Source organism: Scyliorhinus torazame, chromosome 15 (assembly GCF_047496885.1).
Source record: "Scyliorhinus torazame isolate Kashiwa2021f chromosome 15, sScyTor2.1, whole genome shotgun sequence".
NCBI lineage: Eukaryota > Metazoa > Chordata > Chondrichthyes > Carcharhiniformes > Scyliorhinidae > Scyliorhinus > Scyliorhinus torazame.
In genome coordinates, this window is record NC_092721.1 from 185,615,290 (window position 1) to 185,631,114 (window position 15,825).

The 15,825-nt window shown below is 51.6% G+C and overlaps 1 protein-coding gene across 4 annotated transcripts in view; it reads left to right on the forward strand.

The window, feature by feature from the left end:
* Positions 1-874: 874 nt before the first annotated feature.
* Positions 875-15,825, forward strand: part of LOC140392060 (regucalcin-like) — a 33,418-nt gene continuing 18,467 nt past the window's right edge. The window contains exons 1-2 of one of the 4 annotated variants that reach the window (XM_072477271.1): positions 875-1,025; positions 11,012-11,177. In XM_072477271.1, the coding sequence (XP_072333372.1) occupies positions 11,015-11,177 (163 nt within the window). In that variant the 5' untranslated portion in view covers positions 875-1,025; positions 11,012-11,014. Of the gene's footprint in view, positions 1,026-1,248; positions 1,358-11,011; positions 11,178-15,825 lie in introns of those variants that run through there. The other 3 variants (XM_072477272.1, XM_072477270.1, XM_072477269.1) reach the window with 3 other exon arrangements.

Below are 15,825 nucleotides of genomic sequence, written 5' to 3' on the forward strand. Positions count from 1 at the left end.
GTGTCGGAGGGAATTCTGACAGTTCAGGTGGTGATGAGATGTGTCATGTGTGGGACTTGAGGGGGAGAGGGGATGTGAGGAGCAGAGTAGATACTGGGAGAGACAATGGGGATGAGGGGGGGGAGAGCGAAGAGGGCCTCGTGACAGGTGTTGGCAACCTGTGCGGTGTCTGAGTAAGAGATCGCCTTGGAGGTGTAAGGGGTGTGTGATGGGTTGCAGTGAGAGATTCAGTTTCCACAGTGAGCTGGCACTAAGACTGTCACTGTCTCCCAGGCCAGGAGGGGGGGGGGGGGACTTTGCTGGAAGGATGTCAGCGCAACTGTGGATAGAGGACATCCCGCCTCTGCTGCACACTATCCAAGAACTTGTCAGGGCGCCCGCGGTGCATTGCGATGCTGTCTTCCTGGCAGCCATTCCCTCTAACGGATACACTCACCTGATGAAGGAGCGGTGCTCCGAAAGCTAGTGATTCCAAACAAACCTGTTGGACTTTAACCTGGTGTTGTGCGCCCACCCCAGTTCAACGCCAGCACCTAATGGATCAAGTGATGGGGAGGCGTTTATATGGAGCACCCCACTGATTGCAGAGATTAATTTGCTCCAGGGCGGAGCGAATCAGTGGGAGGCCGTTGGGTGAGATATCCCGCCAACGGCACAGGCGGGATTCACAGCGGCTTTCACACCAGAACCCACGCCGCCAAATTTGGTCAGGTTACACCCACTGCCTTCCCACCCAATTGGAAAGCAAAAAGACTCATTAGCCAGTGGAATGATGTTTGACTGTGAGCCAGGCAGCCGAGAAATTTTCACCGAGAAAGAAAATGCAAAGAACAAAAAAAATCCTTTCTGACACACCCATGACTTTCCTGCAGTTGTGCACAGCAGAGAGCTACGTCTAAAAATAAAGTGCCGACAGAGTTAATGGACGATTGGGATTAATGATTGACCAATGTCTCTTTGACATTTAACCCGCCCGAAATCTGTCACATCGGCATTAAGCGGCGAAGTACAAGTCCTGCTGCCAGGTATTCCTCACTTTCTTAAGACTTTCCTTTTGTACCTTTCCAGTCGACATGTTTTCACAATCCACCCCCCCCCCCCCCCTGAAATATGCTTGCGGTTTGGGGTGGGCCGGGGGGGAGCCCGGGGTCTAATTTTCCAGTCTAGCTGTGGTTGCTGAGTCTTTCACACGGGGGCCTGGCGAGCTTCAGGTCTGGGAGAAAGACTCACCCCCAGCAATGGTGTGAGGTGGTCAGTGTGAATGGCAACATTTTAATACCATGATGTGGAGATGCCGGCGTTGGACTGGGGTGAGCACAGTAAGAAGTCTTGCAACAACAGTCTTAAAGTCCAACAGGTTTGTTTCGATATCACTAGCTTTCAGAGTGCTGCTCCTTCCTCAGGTGAATGAAGAGGTATGTTCCAGAAACATGGGCGCGATTCTCCGACCCCCCACCGGGTCGGAGAATCGCCGGGGGCCGGCGTGAATCCCGCCCCCGCCGTGTCCCGAACTCCAGGCCACCGGAGATTTGGCGGGGGCGGGAATCGCGCCGCGCCGGTCAGCGGAAATCATGCCGGTCGGCGGGCCCACCCCCGGCGATTCTCCGGTCCGCAATGGGCCGAAGTCCCGCCACTGTCAACCCACGCCAGCCGGCGTGGATTGAACCACCTTTCGAACGGCGGGACAAGGCGGCGCGGGCGGGCTCCGGGGTCCTGGGGGGGCGCGGGGCGATCTGGTTCCGGGGGGTGCCCCATGATGGCCTGGCCCGCGATCGGAGCCCACCGATCCGCGGGCGGGCCTGTGCCGTGGGGGCACTCTTTTCCTTCCGCCTTCGCCATGGTCTTCACTATGGTGGAGGCGGAAGAGACACCCTCCACTGCGCATGCGCGGGGATGCCGTGAGCGGCCGCTGACACTCCCGCGCATGCGTCGCCCAGCGAAGTCATTTCCGCATCAGCTGGCGGGGCGGAAATCAGTCCGGCTCGGGCCTAGCCCCTCAAAGTGAGGATTCTCCGGCCCCCGCCGGGTCGGTGAATCCCCGCAACCGCGCCATGCCGGCACGCGATTCTCCTCGGAGCGGAGAATCAGCGCCATTGGAGCCGGCGCTGCGCCGGTCGCAGTACACGGCCGGCCGCCAAGTCTCCGCCTCCGGGTGGGGGGATCTGGGTGGGGAGGGGGCTCTGGGGGGAGATGGGGCTCTGGGGGATGGGGGGGCCTGGGGGAGTGGGGGCGGGGGCTCAGGGGGAGAGGGTGGGGGGGGGGGGAGGAAGAGTCTCCAGGGGGGAGGGGGGCTCCGGGTGAGGGGCCTCCAGGGGGTGCCTCCGATGGGGCGCGGGTTGGCGCGGCGCACAGTTCATGCTGGAATGGGAGGCTGGAACGGCGTGAACCGCTCCAGCGCCGTGCTGGCCCCCTGTAGGGGCCAGAATCGGTACTCCCAGCGTCCTGTTTCGCGATGGCGTGCCATGGACACTCTGCCGCTGAATGGGAGAATCCCGCTCCCTGATTTACGGGGCAGTACACTTAAGCAATGCCATTTGATACCCCTTTACCCCAATAGAACCTGCAGTTACGCCCTGCCCCACCCCCCAGACCAGGTCAGCCCACAGTAGCTTCTAATTACTTATCAGCACATTCCCAGATTTTCAGCTCTTGTCAGGTTGTCTCATCGGTCACTCATTGGCCCTGGTTTTTTTTGCGGTGGTAATAGTGACAGGGAAGTCGTCAGCAATAGCCTTCCGTACGGGATGGATAGGGAACAGCTATTCCCCTTAGTTGAAGGGTCAGTTACGAGGGGGACACAAGTGCAAGGTGAGGGGGCGGGAGTTTCGGGGGGGGGGGGATTTGAGCAAAACCATTTTTACCCGGAGGGTGGTGACGGTCTGGAACGCACTGTCTGGGAGGGTGGCAGAGGCCGGTTGCCATGTTTTAACATTCGAGGCTATGGGCCAAGTGCTGGAAAATGGGATTAGGATCGGCAGATCAGGTGCCTGTCATGTGCAGACTCGACGGGCCGAAGGGCCTTATCTGCACTATTTGCTTTTGTGGGGTCTGTGATACTCCTCCGTAATGTGCGGAGTCTGTCCTTGTGCAGCTAAACGCGGAGATCTGGAAGCTGCAGCCAGTGGCAGGGACTTTCTGCTCCGGTTCGCGTTGGGGGATTGGGATTGGGGGGGGGTTCAGCCGCAGGAGCGGAAGTTGTCATGGGAAGGTCAAAGTTGTGATTCATGACAACATGAAAGCCTCACGCGATTGACTCCTCCCCGTCAGTGATGGGCTGCGTTCTCAACGTCGGGGACCTCATTATAATAAATTTGCATATAATGATCAGATGCTTAGTGCAGAATGGACCCCCCCCCCCACTTTACAAAATCCAACCACGGCGGTGTGATGCACGGTTACTCTCCGAAGGCGTGCACGTTACTCCCAGCGGATCTCCGACGTGAGTGTGGCGCTAAGGGTTGCCTGCCTGGGTCGTGCCTGCCTGATGTCAGAGGGGCTGCTGGGAGTACCTGGGTGAACTGGTTTGTTTGCTGTGCACTGGGGCGGCCTTTAAAAATGGCACAGTACGAAGTCTTACAACACCAGGTTAAAGTCCAACAGGTTTGTTTCGATGTCACTAGCTTTCGGAGCGCTGCTCCTTCCTCAGGTGAATGAAGAGGTATGTTCCAGAAACACATATATAGACAAATTCAAAGATGCCAAACAATGTTGGAATGCGACCATTAGCAGGTGATTAAATCTTTACAGATCCAGAGATGGGGTAACCCCAGGTTAAAGAGGTGTGAATTGTCTCAAGCCAGGACAGTTGGTAGGTTTCTCAAGCTTTCTGTTCTTGGCGTGCATATAGGTGGCATAGTATTGTTGTCTCATCTGTTTGGCGGTGTTCCGCAGCTGGTCTGCTGCATCCTGAGCGCAAGTTGAGAATATGGCCTCTATCTTGGTTTCCAGGTTGCGTCGTCTGCTGTAGAGCTGGCGGACGAGGTGGTTGAGGAGTGTGAGAGAGGTGCGACGGCAGAGTCTCTCAGTGTAGTCTGTGTTGTAGGTCGACTTGAGTGGGTTTGTGATCTGTAGCCCTTTCGGGATCTTGTCTGCTTTCTTGCATCTTTGTAGAAACTTAATGTCAGTGTCTATATGCGCGATCTTCCTGGAGATCCTCTCCACTTTGAGCCGGCAGTTTGCGGTGTCAATGGTAGCCATGATGTGGAGATGCCGGCGTTGGACTGGGGTGAGCACAGTACGAAGTCTTACAACACCAGGTTAAAGTCCAACAGGTTTGTTTCGATGTCACTAGCTTTCAGAGCGCTGCTCCTTCCTCAGGTGAATGAAGAGGTATGTTCCAGAAACATATATATAGACAGATTCAAAGATGCCAGATAATGCTTGGAATGCGAGCATTAGCAGGTGATTAAATCTTTACAGATCCAGAGATGGGGTAACCTCAGGTTAAAGAGGTGTGAATTGTCTCAAGCCAGGACAGTTGGTAGGATTTTGCAGGCCAGATGGTGGGGGATGAATGTAATGCGACATGAATCCCAGGTCCCGGTTGAGGCCGCACTCATGTGTGCGGAACTTGGCTATAAGTTTCTGCTCGGCGATTCTGCGTTGTCGCGGGTCCTGAAGGCCGCCTTGGAGAACGCTTACCCGGAGATCAGAGGCTGAATGCCCTGGACTGCTGAAGTGTTCCCCGACTGGAAGGGAACATTCCTGCCTGGTGATTGTTGCGCGATGTCCGTTCATTCGTTGTCGCAGTGTCTGCATGGTCTCGCCAATGTACCACGCTTCGGGACAACAAAGAACAAAGAACAAAGAAATGTACAGCACAGGAACAGGCCCTTCGGCCCTCCAAACCCGTGCCGACCATACTGCCCGACTAAACTACAATCTTCTACACTTCCTGGGTCCGTATTCTTCTATTCCCATCCTATTCATATATTTGTCAAGATGCCCCTTAAATGTCCCTATCGTCCCTGCTTCCACTACCTCCTCCGGTAGTGAGTTCCAGGCACCCACTACCCTCTGCGTAAAAAACTTGCCTCGTACATCTACTCTAAACCTTGCCCCTCTCACCTTAAACCTATGCCCCCTAGTAATTGACCCCTCTACCCTGGGGAAAAGCCTCTGACTATGTGCTCTATGTAGAACCTTAAATTGAATCAGGCTAAGCCTGGCACACGAGGACGAGGAATTTACCCTACTTAGGGCATCCGCCCATAGCCCCTCCTCAATCTCTTTCCCCCAGCTCTTCTTCCCATTTTCCCTTCAGCGCCCCTATCATCGCCTCCCTCTCGTCCCTCATCTCCCGGTATATTTCGGACACTTTGCCCTCTCCAACCCATGCCCCCAAAATCACTCTATCTTGGATCCCCTGCGTCGGGAGCTGTGGAAATTCCCTCACCTGTTGCCTCGTAAATGCCCTCACTTGCATATATCGGAAGGCGTTCCCTGGGGGCAACTTATATTTTTCTTTTAGCGCTCCCAGACTTGCAAACGTCCCGTCTATAAACAGGTCCCTCAGCTTCCTAATTCCTGCTCGTTGCCAACACTGGAACCCCCCATCCATCCTCCCTGGGACAAACCTGTGGTTATTCCTTATCGGGGACCACACCGAGGCACCCGTCACTCCCCTGTGTCGCCTCCTCTGCCCCTAGATCCTCAAGGTTGCCACCACCACTGGGATTGTGGTGTACCTTTTCGGGGAGAACGGCAGCGGCGCCGTCACCAGCGCTTTTAGGCTCGTTCCCTTACAGGATGCCATCTCCAGCTTCTTCCACGCTGCTCCCTCTTCCTCCCTCATCCACTTACAGACCATCGACACATTGGCGGCCCTATAGCAGTCGCTCAAACTCGGCAGTGCCAGTCCCCCTCTGTCCCTACTGCTCTTTACTCTCGGGGTCTTTCCTGCCCACACAAAGCTCGTAATGCTCCTATCTATTTTTTTAAAAAAGGCCTTTGTGTTCAGAATGGGTAGGCACTGAAACACGAAAAGAAACCTCGGGAGGACCACCATTTTAACTGCCTGCACTCTGCCCGCCAGCGACAGCGGCACCATATCCCACCTCTTAAAGTCCTCCTCCATCTGCTCCACCAGTCGCTTCAGGTTAAGTCTATGCAGGGTTCCCCAGTTCCTGGCCACCTGGATCCCCAGGTATCGGAAGTTCCTTTCCACTCTCCTCAGCGGCAGAGCATCTATCCCCCTTCCCTGTTCCCCGGGGTGCATTGCAAAAAGCTCGCTCTTCCCCATATTTAGTTTGTACCCCGAGAACTCTCCAAACTCCCTAAGTATCTGCATTACTTCTGGCATCCCCTCTACCGGGTCCGCAACGTATAGCAGTAGATCATCTGCGTAGAGCGACACTCGGTGCTCCTCTCCCCCTCTAAGCACCCCCCTCCACTTCATAGAATCCCTCAGCGCTATGGCCAGTGGTTCAATTGCCAACGCGAACAGTAACAGGGACAGGGGACACCCTTGTCTTGTACCCCTATGTAGCCAAAAATACCCCGATCTTTGCTGGTTTGTGACTACGCTTGCCACCGGGGCCCCATATAAGAGTCTGACCCATCTAATAAGCCCCTCAACGAACCCAAACCTCTTCTGCACCTCCCACAGATAGACCCACTCCACCCTATCGAATGCCTTCTCTGCACCCATCGCCGCCACTATCTCTGCCTCCCCCTCTGGTGGGGGCGTCATCATCACCCCCAGCAACCTTCGTACATTAACATTCAGTTGTCTCCCCTTTACAAACCCTGTCTGATCGTCATGCACCACCCCTGGGACGCAATCCTCTATCCTTGTCGCCATCACTTTTGCCAGCAGTTTGGCATCTACATTTAGGAGTGAGATAGGCCTGTATGACCCGCATTGCAGCGGGTCTTTATCTCGTTTCAGGATTAGCGATATCGTCGCCTCCGACATTGTCGGGGGTAGCATCCCCCTTTCCTTAGCCTCATTAAAGGTTCTCGCCAAAAGCGGGGCCAACAGATACATATACTTTCTGTAGAATTCCACCGGAAACCCGTCTGGTCCCGGGGCCTTCCCTGCCTGCATGTTCCCCAGTCCTTTAATCACCTCATCCACCTCGATTGGCGCCCCCAGACCTGCCACCTCCTGCCCCTTCACCTTCGGGAACCTTAGCTGGTCCAGAAAGTGTAGCATTCCTTCTTTTCCCCCCGGGGGTTGGGACTTATATAGCCTCTCATAAAAGGTCTTGAACACCTCGTTCACTTTCCCTGCTCTCTGCTCCATATTTCCCATTTCGTCCCTAACTCCCCCGATCTCTCTCGCCGCCATCCTCTTCCGAAGTTGGTGTGCCAACTGCCAGCTCGCCTTTTCCCCATACTCATATTGCATCTCCTGTGCCTTCCTCCACTGTGCCTCTGCCTTTCCCGTGGTCAGCAGGTCAAACTCCGTCTGTAGTCTTCGTCTTTCTCTGTATAGCCCTTCGTCTGGGGCCTCCGCATATTTGTTATCCACCCTCAAAATTTCCCCCACTAATCTCTCTCTTTCTTTGCCCTCTTGTTTCCCCTTGTGGGCTCTGATGGAGATCAGCTGTCCTCTAACCACCGCCTTCAGCGCTTCCCATACTACCCCCACCTGAACCTCCCCATCGTCATTGACCTCCAAGTATCGCTCAATACACCCCCTCACCCTTCCGCAGACCCACTCGTCCGCCAGTAGTCCCATATCTAGTCGCCAGAGTGGGCGCTGCTCCCTTTCCTCTCCTAGTTCCAAATCCACCCAATGCGGGGCGTGGTCTGAAACGGCTATGGCCGAGTACTCCGTTCCTGCCACTTTCGGGATCAGTGCCCTTCCCAAAACGAAAAAGTCTATCCGGGAGTATACCTTATGGACATGGGAGAAGAAAGAGAACTCTTTAGCCATCGGCCTGGCGAATCTCCACGGATCCACTCCCCCCATTTGTTCCATAAATCCCTTAAGCACCTTGGCTGCTGCCGGCCTTCTCCCGGTCCTGGATCTGGACCGGTCTAGCCCTGGATCCAGCACTGTGTTAAAATCCCCCCCCCCCATTATCAAATTTCCCACCTCCAGGTCCGGGATACGTCCCAGCATTCGCTTCATGAATCCCGCGTCATCCCAGTTCGGGGCATATACATTCACCAGCACAAGCGCCTCTCCCTGCAGTCTGCCACTCGCCATCACATATCTGCCCCCACTGTCCGCCACTATATTCTTAGCCTCGAATGATACACGTTTCCCCACCAATATTGCCACCCCTCTGTTTTTCGCGTCCAACCCTGAGTGGAATACCTGTCCCACCCATCCTTTTCTTAATCTAACCTGATCCGCCACCTACAGGTGCGTCTCCTGGAGCATGACTACGCCCGCCTTCAGTCTCTTTAAGTGCGCAAACACCCGTGCCCTCTTAATCGGCCCATTTAAGCCTCTCACATTCCACGTGATCAGCCGGATTGGGGGGCCATTCACCCCCCCCCCCCCCCCCCCCCCACCTCGTCGAATAGCCATCCCCTTATTTAGGCCATCTCCTCATCACCCGTCTGTCCCCCAGGCAGCGCCTTCCCGCCCCGATCACCTCATCTCTTACCAGCTCCCCCTTGCACTCAGCAGCAGCAACCCAGTTAATCCCCCCCCCCCGCTAGATCCCCCTCTAGCTTGGTTACTCCCCCCATTTTGCTTCCGGAAGTCAGCTAACTCTGGCTGACCTCGGCTTCCCCCGTTCACTCTTTGACCTCCCTGCGTGTGGGGCTCCCTTCCTTCCTGCGCTCGTTTTCCCGCTAGAATTTCCATAGCCCGGGAAAATACCCGTGCTTTCCTCTCTGCCCCGCGCCCTATGGCACAGGTCCCTCATTCCCCTTCCCTGTCCCTTTTTCCACTGGCGCCCACATTTCTTCGTGTCCCCCCATCGGGGGGAGAGAAATTCCCTGTCCAACATTGCTGTACAATAGCCCTCCCCTTTCCCCACTTTACATTTCTGTACCACCACCTCGCTGCTTCTCTCCAAACATCAAACTCTCAAATCTAGTCCAGTTTCTCCTCTTGGATGAATGTCCATGCCTCATCCGCCGTCTCGAAGTAATGGTGCTTACCCTGATGCGTGACCCACAATCGCGCCGGCTGCAGCATCCCAAATTTTCTTTTCTTCCTATGGAGTACCGCCTTGGCCCGGTTAAAGCTCGCCCTCCTTCTCGCCACCTCCGCACTCCAGTCCTGATACACATGTATCACCGCATTCTCCCATTTGCTACTCCGTGCCTTCTTGGCCCAGCTCAGGACCATCTCTCTGTCCCTGTAGCGATGGAACTTCACCACTATTGCTCTTGGTGTTTCACCTGCCTTTGATCTTCTCACGAGGACCCGGTACGCTCCCTCCACTTCCAGGGGTCCGTTGGGGCCTCAGCTCCCATTAGCATGTGGAGCATCGTGCTCACATAAGCCCCAACATTAGCTCCCACTGCTCCTTCGGGGAGACCTAGAATCCGTAGGTTTTTCCTCCTCGAGCTGTTCTCCAGGGCTTCCAGCCTTTCTATGCACCTCTTGTGTAGTGCCTCGTGTGTCTCCGTTTTTACCACCAGGCCCTGTATCTCATCTTCATTCTCGGCTGCCTTTGCCTTCACTCCACGGAGCTCCATCGCCTGGACCTTTTGTGTTTCCTTCAGTCCCTCGATTGCCAGTAGCATCGGCGCCAGCCCCTCTTTCTTGAGCTCCTCCACACATCGTCGGAGAAACTCCTGCTGGTCCGGGCCCCATACCATCTGGGCTCCATCCGCCGCCATCTTGCTTCTCCCTTCTCTTCTCTGCCGCTGCTCCAAAGGAACCTTCTCAATCTGGCCACTACCGCCGCTCCTTTCCATACACACCCGGGGGGACTCCTTCGTTCGTCACCCCACACTGGGTTAGGTCGAAAAAAAATTCCGTTGGGGCTCCCGATAAGAGCCCAAAAGTCCATTAGAACGGGAGCTGCCGAAACGTGCGGCTTAGCAGTGCATCACCGCAACCGGAAGTCCTAGAAAAATAATTTATAGCACCAGTGAATGGTTTCATCTTTAAAATATACTTTTGCCCTGATGTGAATGCTGGCCTCCAAATCCAAAGCACAGTTGCGTGATATCCAACACAAGGCTTGAAGGCAACCCCAAGAACTCAACTACCTGTGTTGGGGGCTGTGGGTTAGTTTAATATAAAGCAAGGATATAACCTGCGAGGCAGAAATTTGGCTTGGCCTTTGGGGTGATTGACCGCGATGCCAATGCTGATACAAGAGTGGATAAACTGTACATAGGGATTATTCATTAATTAGGCATTACAATTTTGTTTTAATCATAATAAATTTCAGAGCAACGTCACAGTTAGACACTAAAATTCTGTTAGAATGTTGTATCACTTATAATATATTCAAGCCTCAATCCAAATCCATGATCACTTGTTAGTTTTCATGAATTAAATTAAGGTGTTAACTATTGTTAAGTGTAACATTCCTGTTCCCAAGGGCGGCATGGTGGCGCAGTGGTTAGCACTGCTGCCTTACAGCACCATGGACCCGGGTTTGATCCTCGCCCTGGGTCACTGTCCGTGTGGAGCTTGCACGTTCTCCCCGTGTCTGTGTGGATTTCCAAGGGTACTCCGGTGTCCTCCCACAGTCCAAAGATGTGCAGGTTAAGTGGATTGGCCGTGATAAAGTCCAACAGTTAGGTTGGGTTATGGGGATAGGGTGGGGGATTGGGTCAAGTTTAGGGTGCTCTTTCAGAGTGTTAGTGCAGACTTGATGGATCAATTGGCTTCCTTCTACGCTGCAGGGATTCTATGATTTTAATCAGTGCAGAAAAGACATGCCTAGGCTCTTTTAAAAAAAATAAATTTAGAGGACCCAATTATTTTTTTCCCAATTAAGGGGCACTTTAGCGTGGCCAATCTATCTACCCTGCACATGTGGGGGTGAAACCCACGCAGACACGGGGAGAATGTGGACAGGCCTAGGCTCTAAGCTTCAGTTAAGAATCAACACTAGAAGCTTTTACTACTTCTCTGTTTCAGACAATGGCCTCTGTTAAAATTGAATGTGTTTTGAATGAGAAATACTCGCTTGGCGAAAGTCCTGTTTGGGAGGAAAAGCATGGAACGTTGCTCTATGTGGACATCCCTGAACAGAATGTGTATAGATGGAACCCTGACAGTAACCAGGTGGAGAAAGTCCATGTTGGTAAGAGTATTATACTTCAATTTAGTTAGGAATTGAATAAGCATGAACACAGCCATTGGCTTTACAATTTTCCTGCGTCACTTAAGTCCAGAAAAAGTGGATAAACTGTACGTCGGGATTGACCTTTCCTTTCTCAAGAAATTCTTCATATTTTCTTCTGTCATCCTTTTTCCCACAACTCCTATTTCTTGATGACCCGTGTTGGTATCCGCTTTCTTGGTTTCCTGTGACAAAATGCATGCGTGTGAGAAATAAAAAACAAAAGTGTTGCAAATACTCAGCAGGTCAGGCAGCATCTGTGAAGAGAGAAACAGAATTGGCATTTCAGGTCAAACTTTCTCCCGCCATAAAGCTAAGCTCATCCAAAACGCTGCTAACCACATCCTTAATCATTCATCTATGACCCCGGTGCTGACCCGTAAGCACAGGGGTCACCCCGTCTCCTGATTTAAATTTTTTTCTCATCGCCCTCTATTGTACGATTTGTTCGCGTGAGGTGGGTGTAGCTGGCTCGGCCAGCATTTATTGCCCATCCCTAATTACTCTTGAGAAGGTGGCGTTGAGTTGCCTCCTCGAGCAGGAACTCCCAGGGTGCTGTTTGGGAGGGCGTTCCAAGGATTTTGACCCAGCGACAGTGAAGGAATGGTTCAAAGGATGCCCAAGTGCTGCCATGGCCTTGCCGCTCCTTACCTCTTGTAAACTCTGCCAGTCTTTCAACCCTCCAAGGTGCCTGTGCTCCTCCGATTAACGGCAGCCGTGCACCATCACCTCCTTCATCCCGCTATGGTGGGAACGGAATCCCCTCCAACTGGGAAATCTTTGGAATATAAATTTCAAACCCATGAAAATGCTTTCACCTCATGATTGGAACTATAATATTACAAAAGGCAAGATGCAGCCAACAGCACAGGGTTGGGCAGTGAGGGGTTAATTTGGACATCTAGCTAAAACAGAGACTCGCCCAAAGGGTTTGGACATTGATTTTTTGATTTGATTTGCTTTGCTTATTATTGTCACATGTATTAGTATACAGTGAAAAGTATTGCCGTACAAACAATGCATACCGTACGTAAGGAAGGAAGGAGAGACTACAGAATATAATGTTACAGTTATAGCAAGGTGTAGAGAAAGGATCAACTTAATACAAGGTAAGTCCATTCAAAAGTTTGATGGCAGCAGGGAAGAAGCTGTTCTTGAGTCGGTTGGTACGTGACCTCAAACTTTGGTATCTTTTTCCTGACGGAAGAAGGTGGAAGAGAGTATGTCCGGGGTGCGTGGGGTCCTTAATTATGCTGGCTGCCTTTCCAAGGTAGCGGGAATTATAGATAGAGTCAATGGTTGGGAGGCTGGTTTGCTTGATGGATTGGGCTACATTCACGACTGTTTATAGTTTCCTGCGGTCTTGGGCAGAGCAGAAACCATACCAAGTTGTGATACAACCAGAAAGCATGCTTTCAATGGTGCATCTGTAAAAGTTGGTGAGGGTCGTAGCTGACATGCTAAATTTCCTTAGTCTTCTGAGAAAGTAGAGTCGTTGGTGGGCTTTCTTAACTATAGTGTCGGCATGGGGGGGACCAAGACAGGCTGTTGGTGATCTGTACACCTAAAAACCTGAAGCTCTCGACCCTTTCTACTTCATTCCCATTGATGTAGACAGGGGCATGTTCTCCACTACGCTTTCTAAAGTCGATGATAACCTCCTTCGTTTTGTTGACATTGAGGGAGAGATTATTGTCGTCACACCAGTTCACCAGATTCTCTATCTCATTCCTATACTCTGTCTCGTCATTGTTTATCAGGGAGTAGAGGTGTTGCTAACTTTTGGTTGGCTCTTAATTCGTAATTTGCTCTGTTTGTTTAACCTTTGCTCTAGAGCCGCCAGGTATCTTTATGATACCGCCACGAGGTTCAAGTTCAAGTACTGATCAATAACTCAACACACCAGTTAGTAAGATTCAAATCAAAACACATTTATTATACACAGTCAATCACTACTCATGCATAAACTCTACTTTCTAGACTATTCCTATCACTAAAAGGCCTATACTTAGCTTCGGAATTGGCCCACCGGGTCAGGGGAACAAATGGCCTTTCGTTCAGGTCCTGAGTCTGCAGGATTCAAAAGCTGTTATGGACTGGTAGCTAGGAGCGCCTATCTCGTAGCGAGCGTTGACTTGAGACTTACTTGGTTGGCGTGGCCGCTGGACAGTTCACTCTCAGGGGTTGCTTCGCGTTGCTGAGTGACCCTGTCGAGAAGGACGATTTAAACTTGGGGATTCTATTTTATAGTCCCCAGGGGCTTCCCGCCCTTCGGGGCGGACCCTGTACCTGGTTCCAAGTGATTGGGCTGCGTTCTGAACACTTGGATCGATTTCTCCAATACTGGAGTTGTTCCCTGATCGCTGGGCGCTCCCTAAATGTCTGTTGGCCTTCCTTTGTCTTGGCTCCTGCTGGTGCCGAGGAGTCTGGCTTGGCTTTATTCACCTTAACTGTTGCAATTGTGCCTTGGAATTGCTCATTACTATGCAGATGGCTGCTGGTTTCAGTGCTGTCTGTTTTTTTTGCAGGTTTCAATACACATGATTTCTGTACTTGCTAGTCTTTGCCTGTGTTGGCTGAATTTCCCTTCAGCCTTTGGGGTTCTTCGTTTTAAGTCGAGAAGTGGCCAACCCAGGTGGCTACAGTGGTACTAGGGAAATACCATTACCTGCCATTGTCTAATGCAATCAAGAGTCTGATTACCCAATACAGAAATCACAGAAAAATACAGTGCAGAAAAGGTATGCGACCTTCAGCCCATTGGGTCTGCACTGTCACATGAAAGGCACCTGATCTGCCAATCCCATTTGCCAGCACTTGGCCTATAGCCTCTAATGTTAAGATGTGCCAAGTGCTCATCCAGGTATTTTTTAAAGGCTGTGAGGCAACCCGCCTCTACCACCCTCCCAGGCAGTGCGTTCCAGACCATCACCACCCTCTGGGTAAAAAACATTTTTCCTCAAATCCCCCCTGAACCTCCTGACCTCACTTTGAACTTGTGTCCCCTCGTAACTGACGCTTTAACTAAGGCGAACGGCTGTTCCCTATCCACCCAGTCGATGCCCCTCATAATCTTGTACACCTCGATCAGGTCGCCCCTCAGACTTCAAAGCTCCAGCAAAAACAACCCAAACCTATCCAACCTCTCTTCATAACTTAAATGTTCAATCTCAGGCAATATCCTGGTGAATCTCCTCTGCATCCCCTCCAGTGCAATCGCATCCTTCTTATAATGTGGTGACCAGAACTGCACACAGTACTCCAGCTGTGGCCTCACCAATGTTCTATTCAACTCCAACATGACTTCCTTGCTTTTGTAATCTATGCCACGATTGATAAAGCCATGATGTGGAGATGCCAACGTTGGACTGGGGTGAGCACAGTAAGAAGTCTTACAGCACCAGGTTAAAGTCAAACAGGTTTGTTGCAAACACTAGCTTTCGGAACACTGCTCCTTCCTCAGGTGAATGGAGAGGTAGGTTCCAGAAACATATATATGGAAAAAGTCAAAGATGCAAGACAGTACTTTGAATGCGAGCATTTGCAGGTAATTAAGTCTTTACAGAGCCAGAGAGAGGGGTAACCCCAGGTTAAAGAGGTGTGAATTGTCTCAAGCCAGGACAGTTGGTAGGATTTCGCAAGCCCAAGCCAGATGGGTTAGCACTGCTGCCTCACGGCGCCAAGGTCCCAGGTTGAATCCTGGGTCTGGGTCACTGTCTGTGTGGAGTTTGCACATTCTCCCCGTGTTTGCGTGGGTTTCGCCCCCCCACGACCCAAAGATGTGCAGGCTACATGGATTGGCCAGGCTAAATTGCCACTTAATTGGAAAATTCAAATTGGATACTCTAAATTTATTTTAAAAAAGAAAGAGAGGGGAAATTGGTTGATTTGTTCAGAAATATTTGCAAATTATTTTCTGATCTGAGTAAAGGGAAACAATCATTTGTTGTTAGGTATTCTAATTGGTGAAATGTTGGAAGAGATATTGCTGATCATGACACTTACAAAAGTCATATTAAGGCTTTGTATGCGCTCATTCAAAGATCTAAATTATCTGGAAGGATTCTGCATTATTGGCCCAGTTTGGTGAGGAGTGTTCTTATTGGAGGAAGGTGCTGAGACGTGTTGTTGTCACAGTCAAACTGCTGACTTCTTCAGACTTCCTCTAACAGGACATGATGAGCCATCAGTGAGTATCATTTGGTGCAGTAGTTAGCAAACAAACAAAGAACAAAGAAATGTACAGCACAGGAACAGGCCCTTCGGCCCTCCAAGCCCGTGCCGACCATACTGCCCGACTAAACTACAATCTTCTACACTTCCTGGGTCCGTATCCTTCTATTCCCATCCTATTCATATATTTGTCAAGATGCCCCTTAAATGTCCCTATCGTCCCTGCCTCCACTACCTCCTCCGGTAGTGAGTTCCAGGCACCCACTACCCTCTGCGTAAAAAACTTGCCTCGTACATCTACTCTAAACTTTGCCCCTCTCACCTTAAACCTATGCCCCCTAGTAATTGACCCCTCTACCCTGGGGAAAAGCCTCTGACTATCCACTCTGTCTATGCCCCTCATAATTTTGTATACCTCTATCAGGTCGCCCCTCAA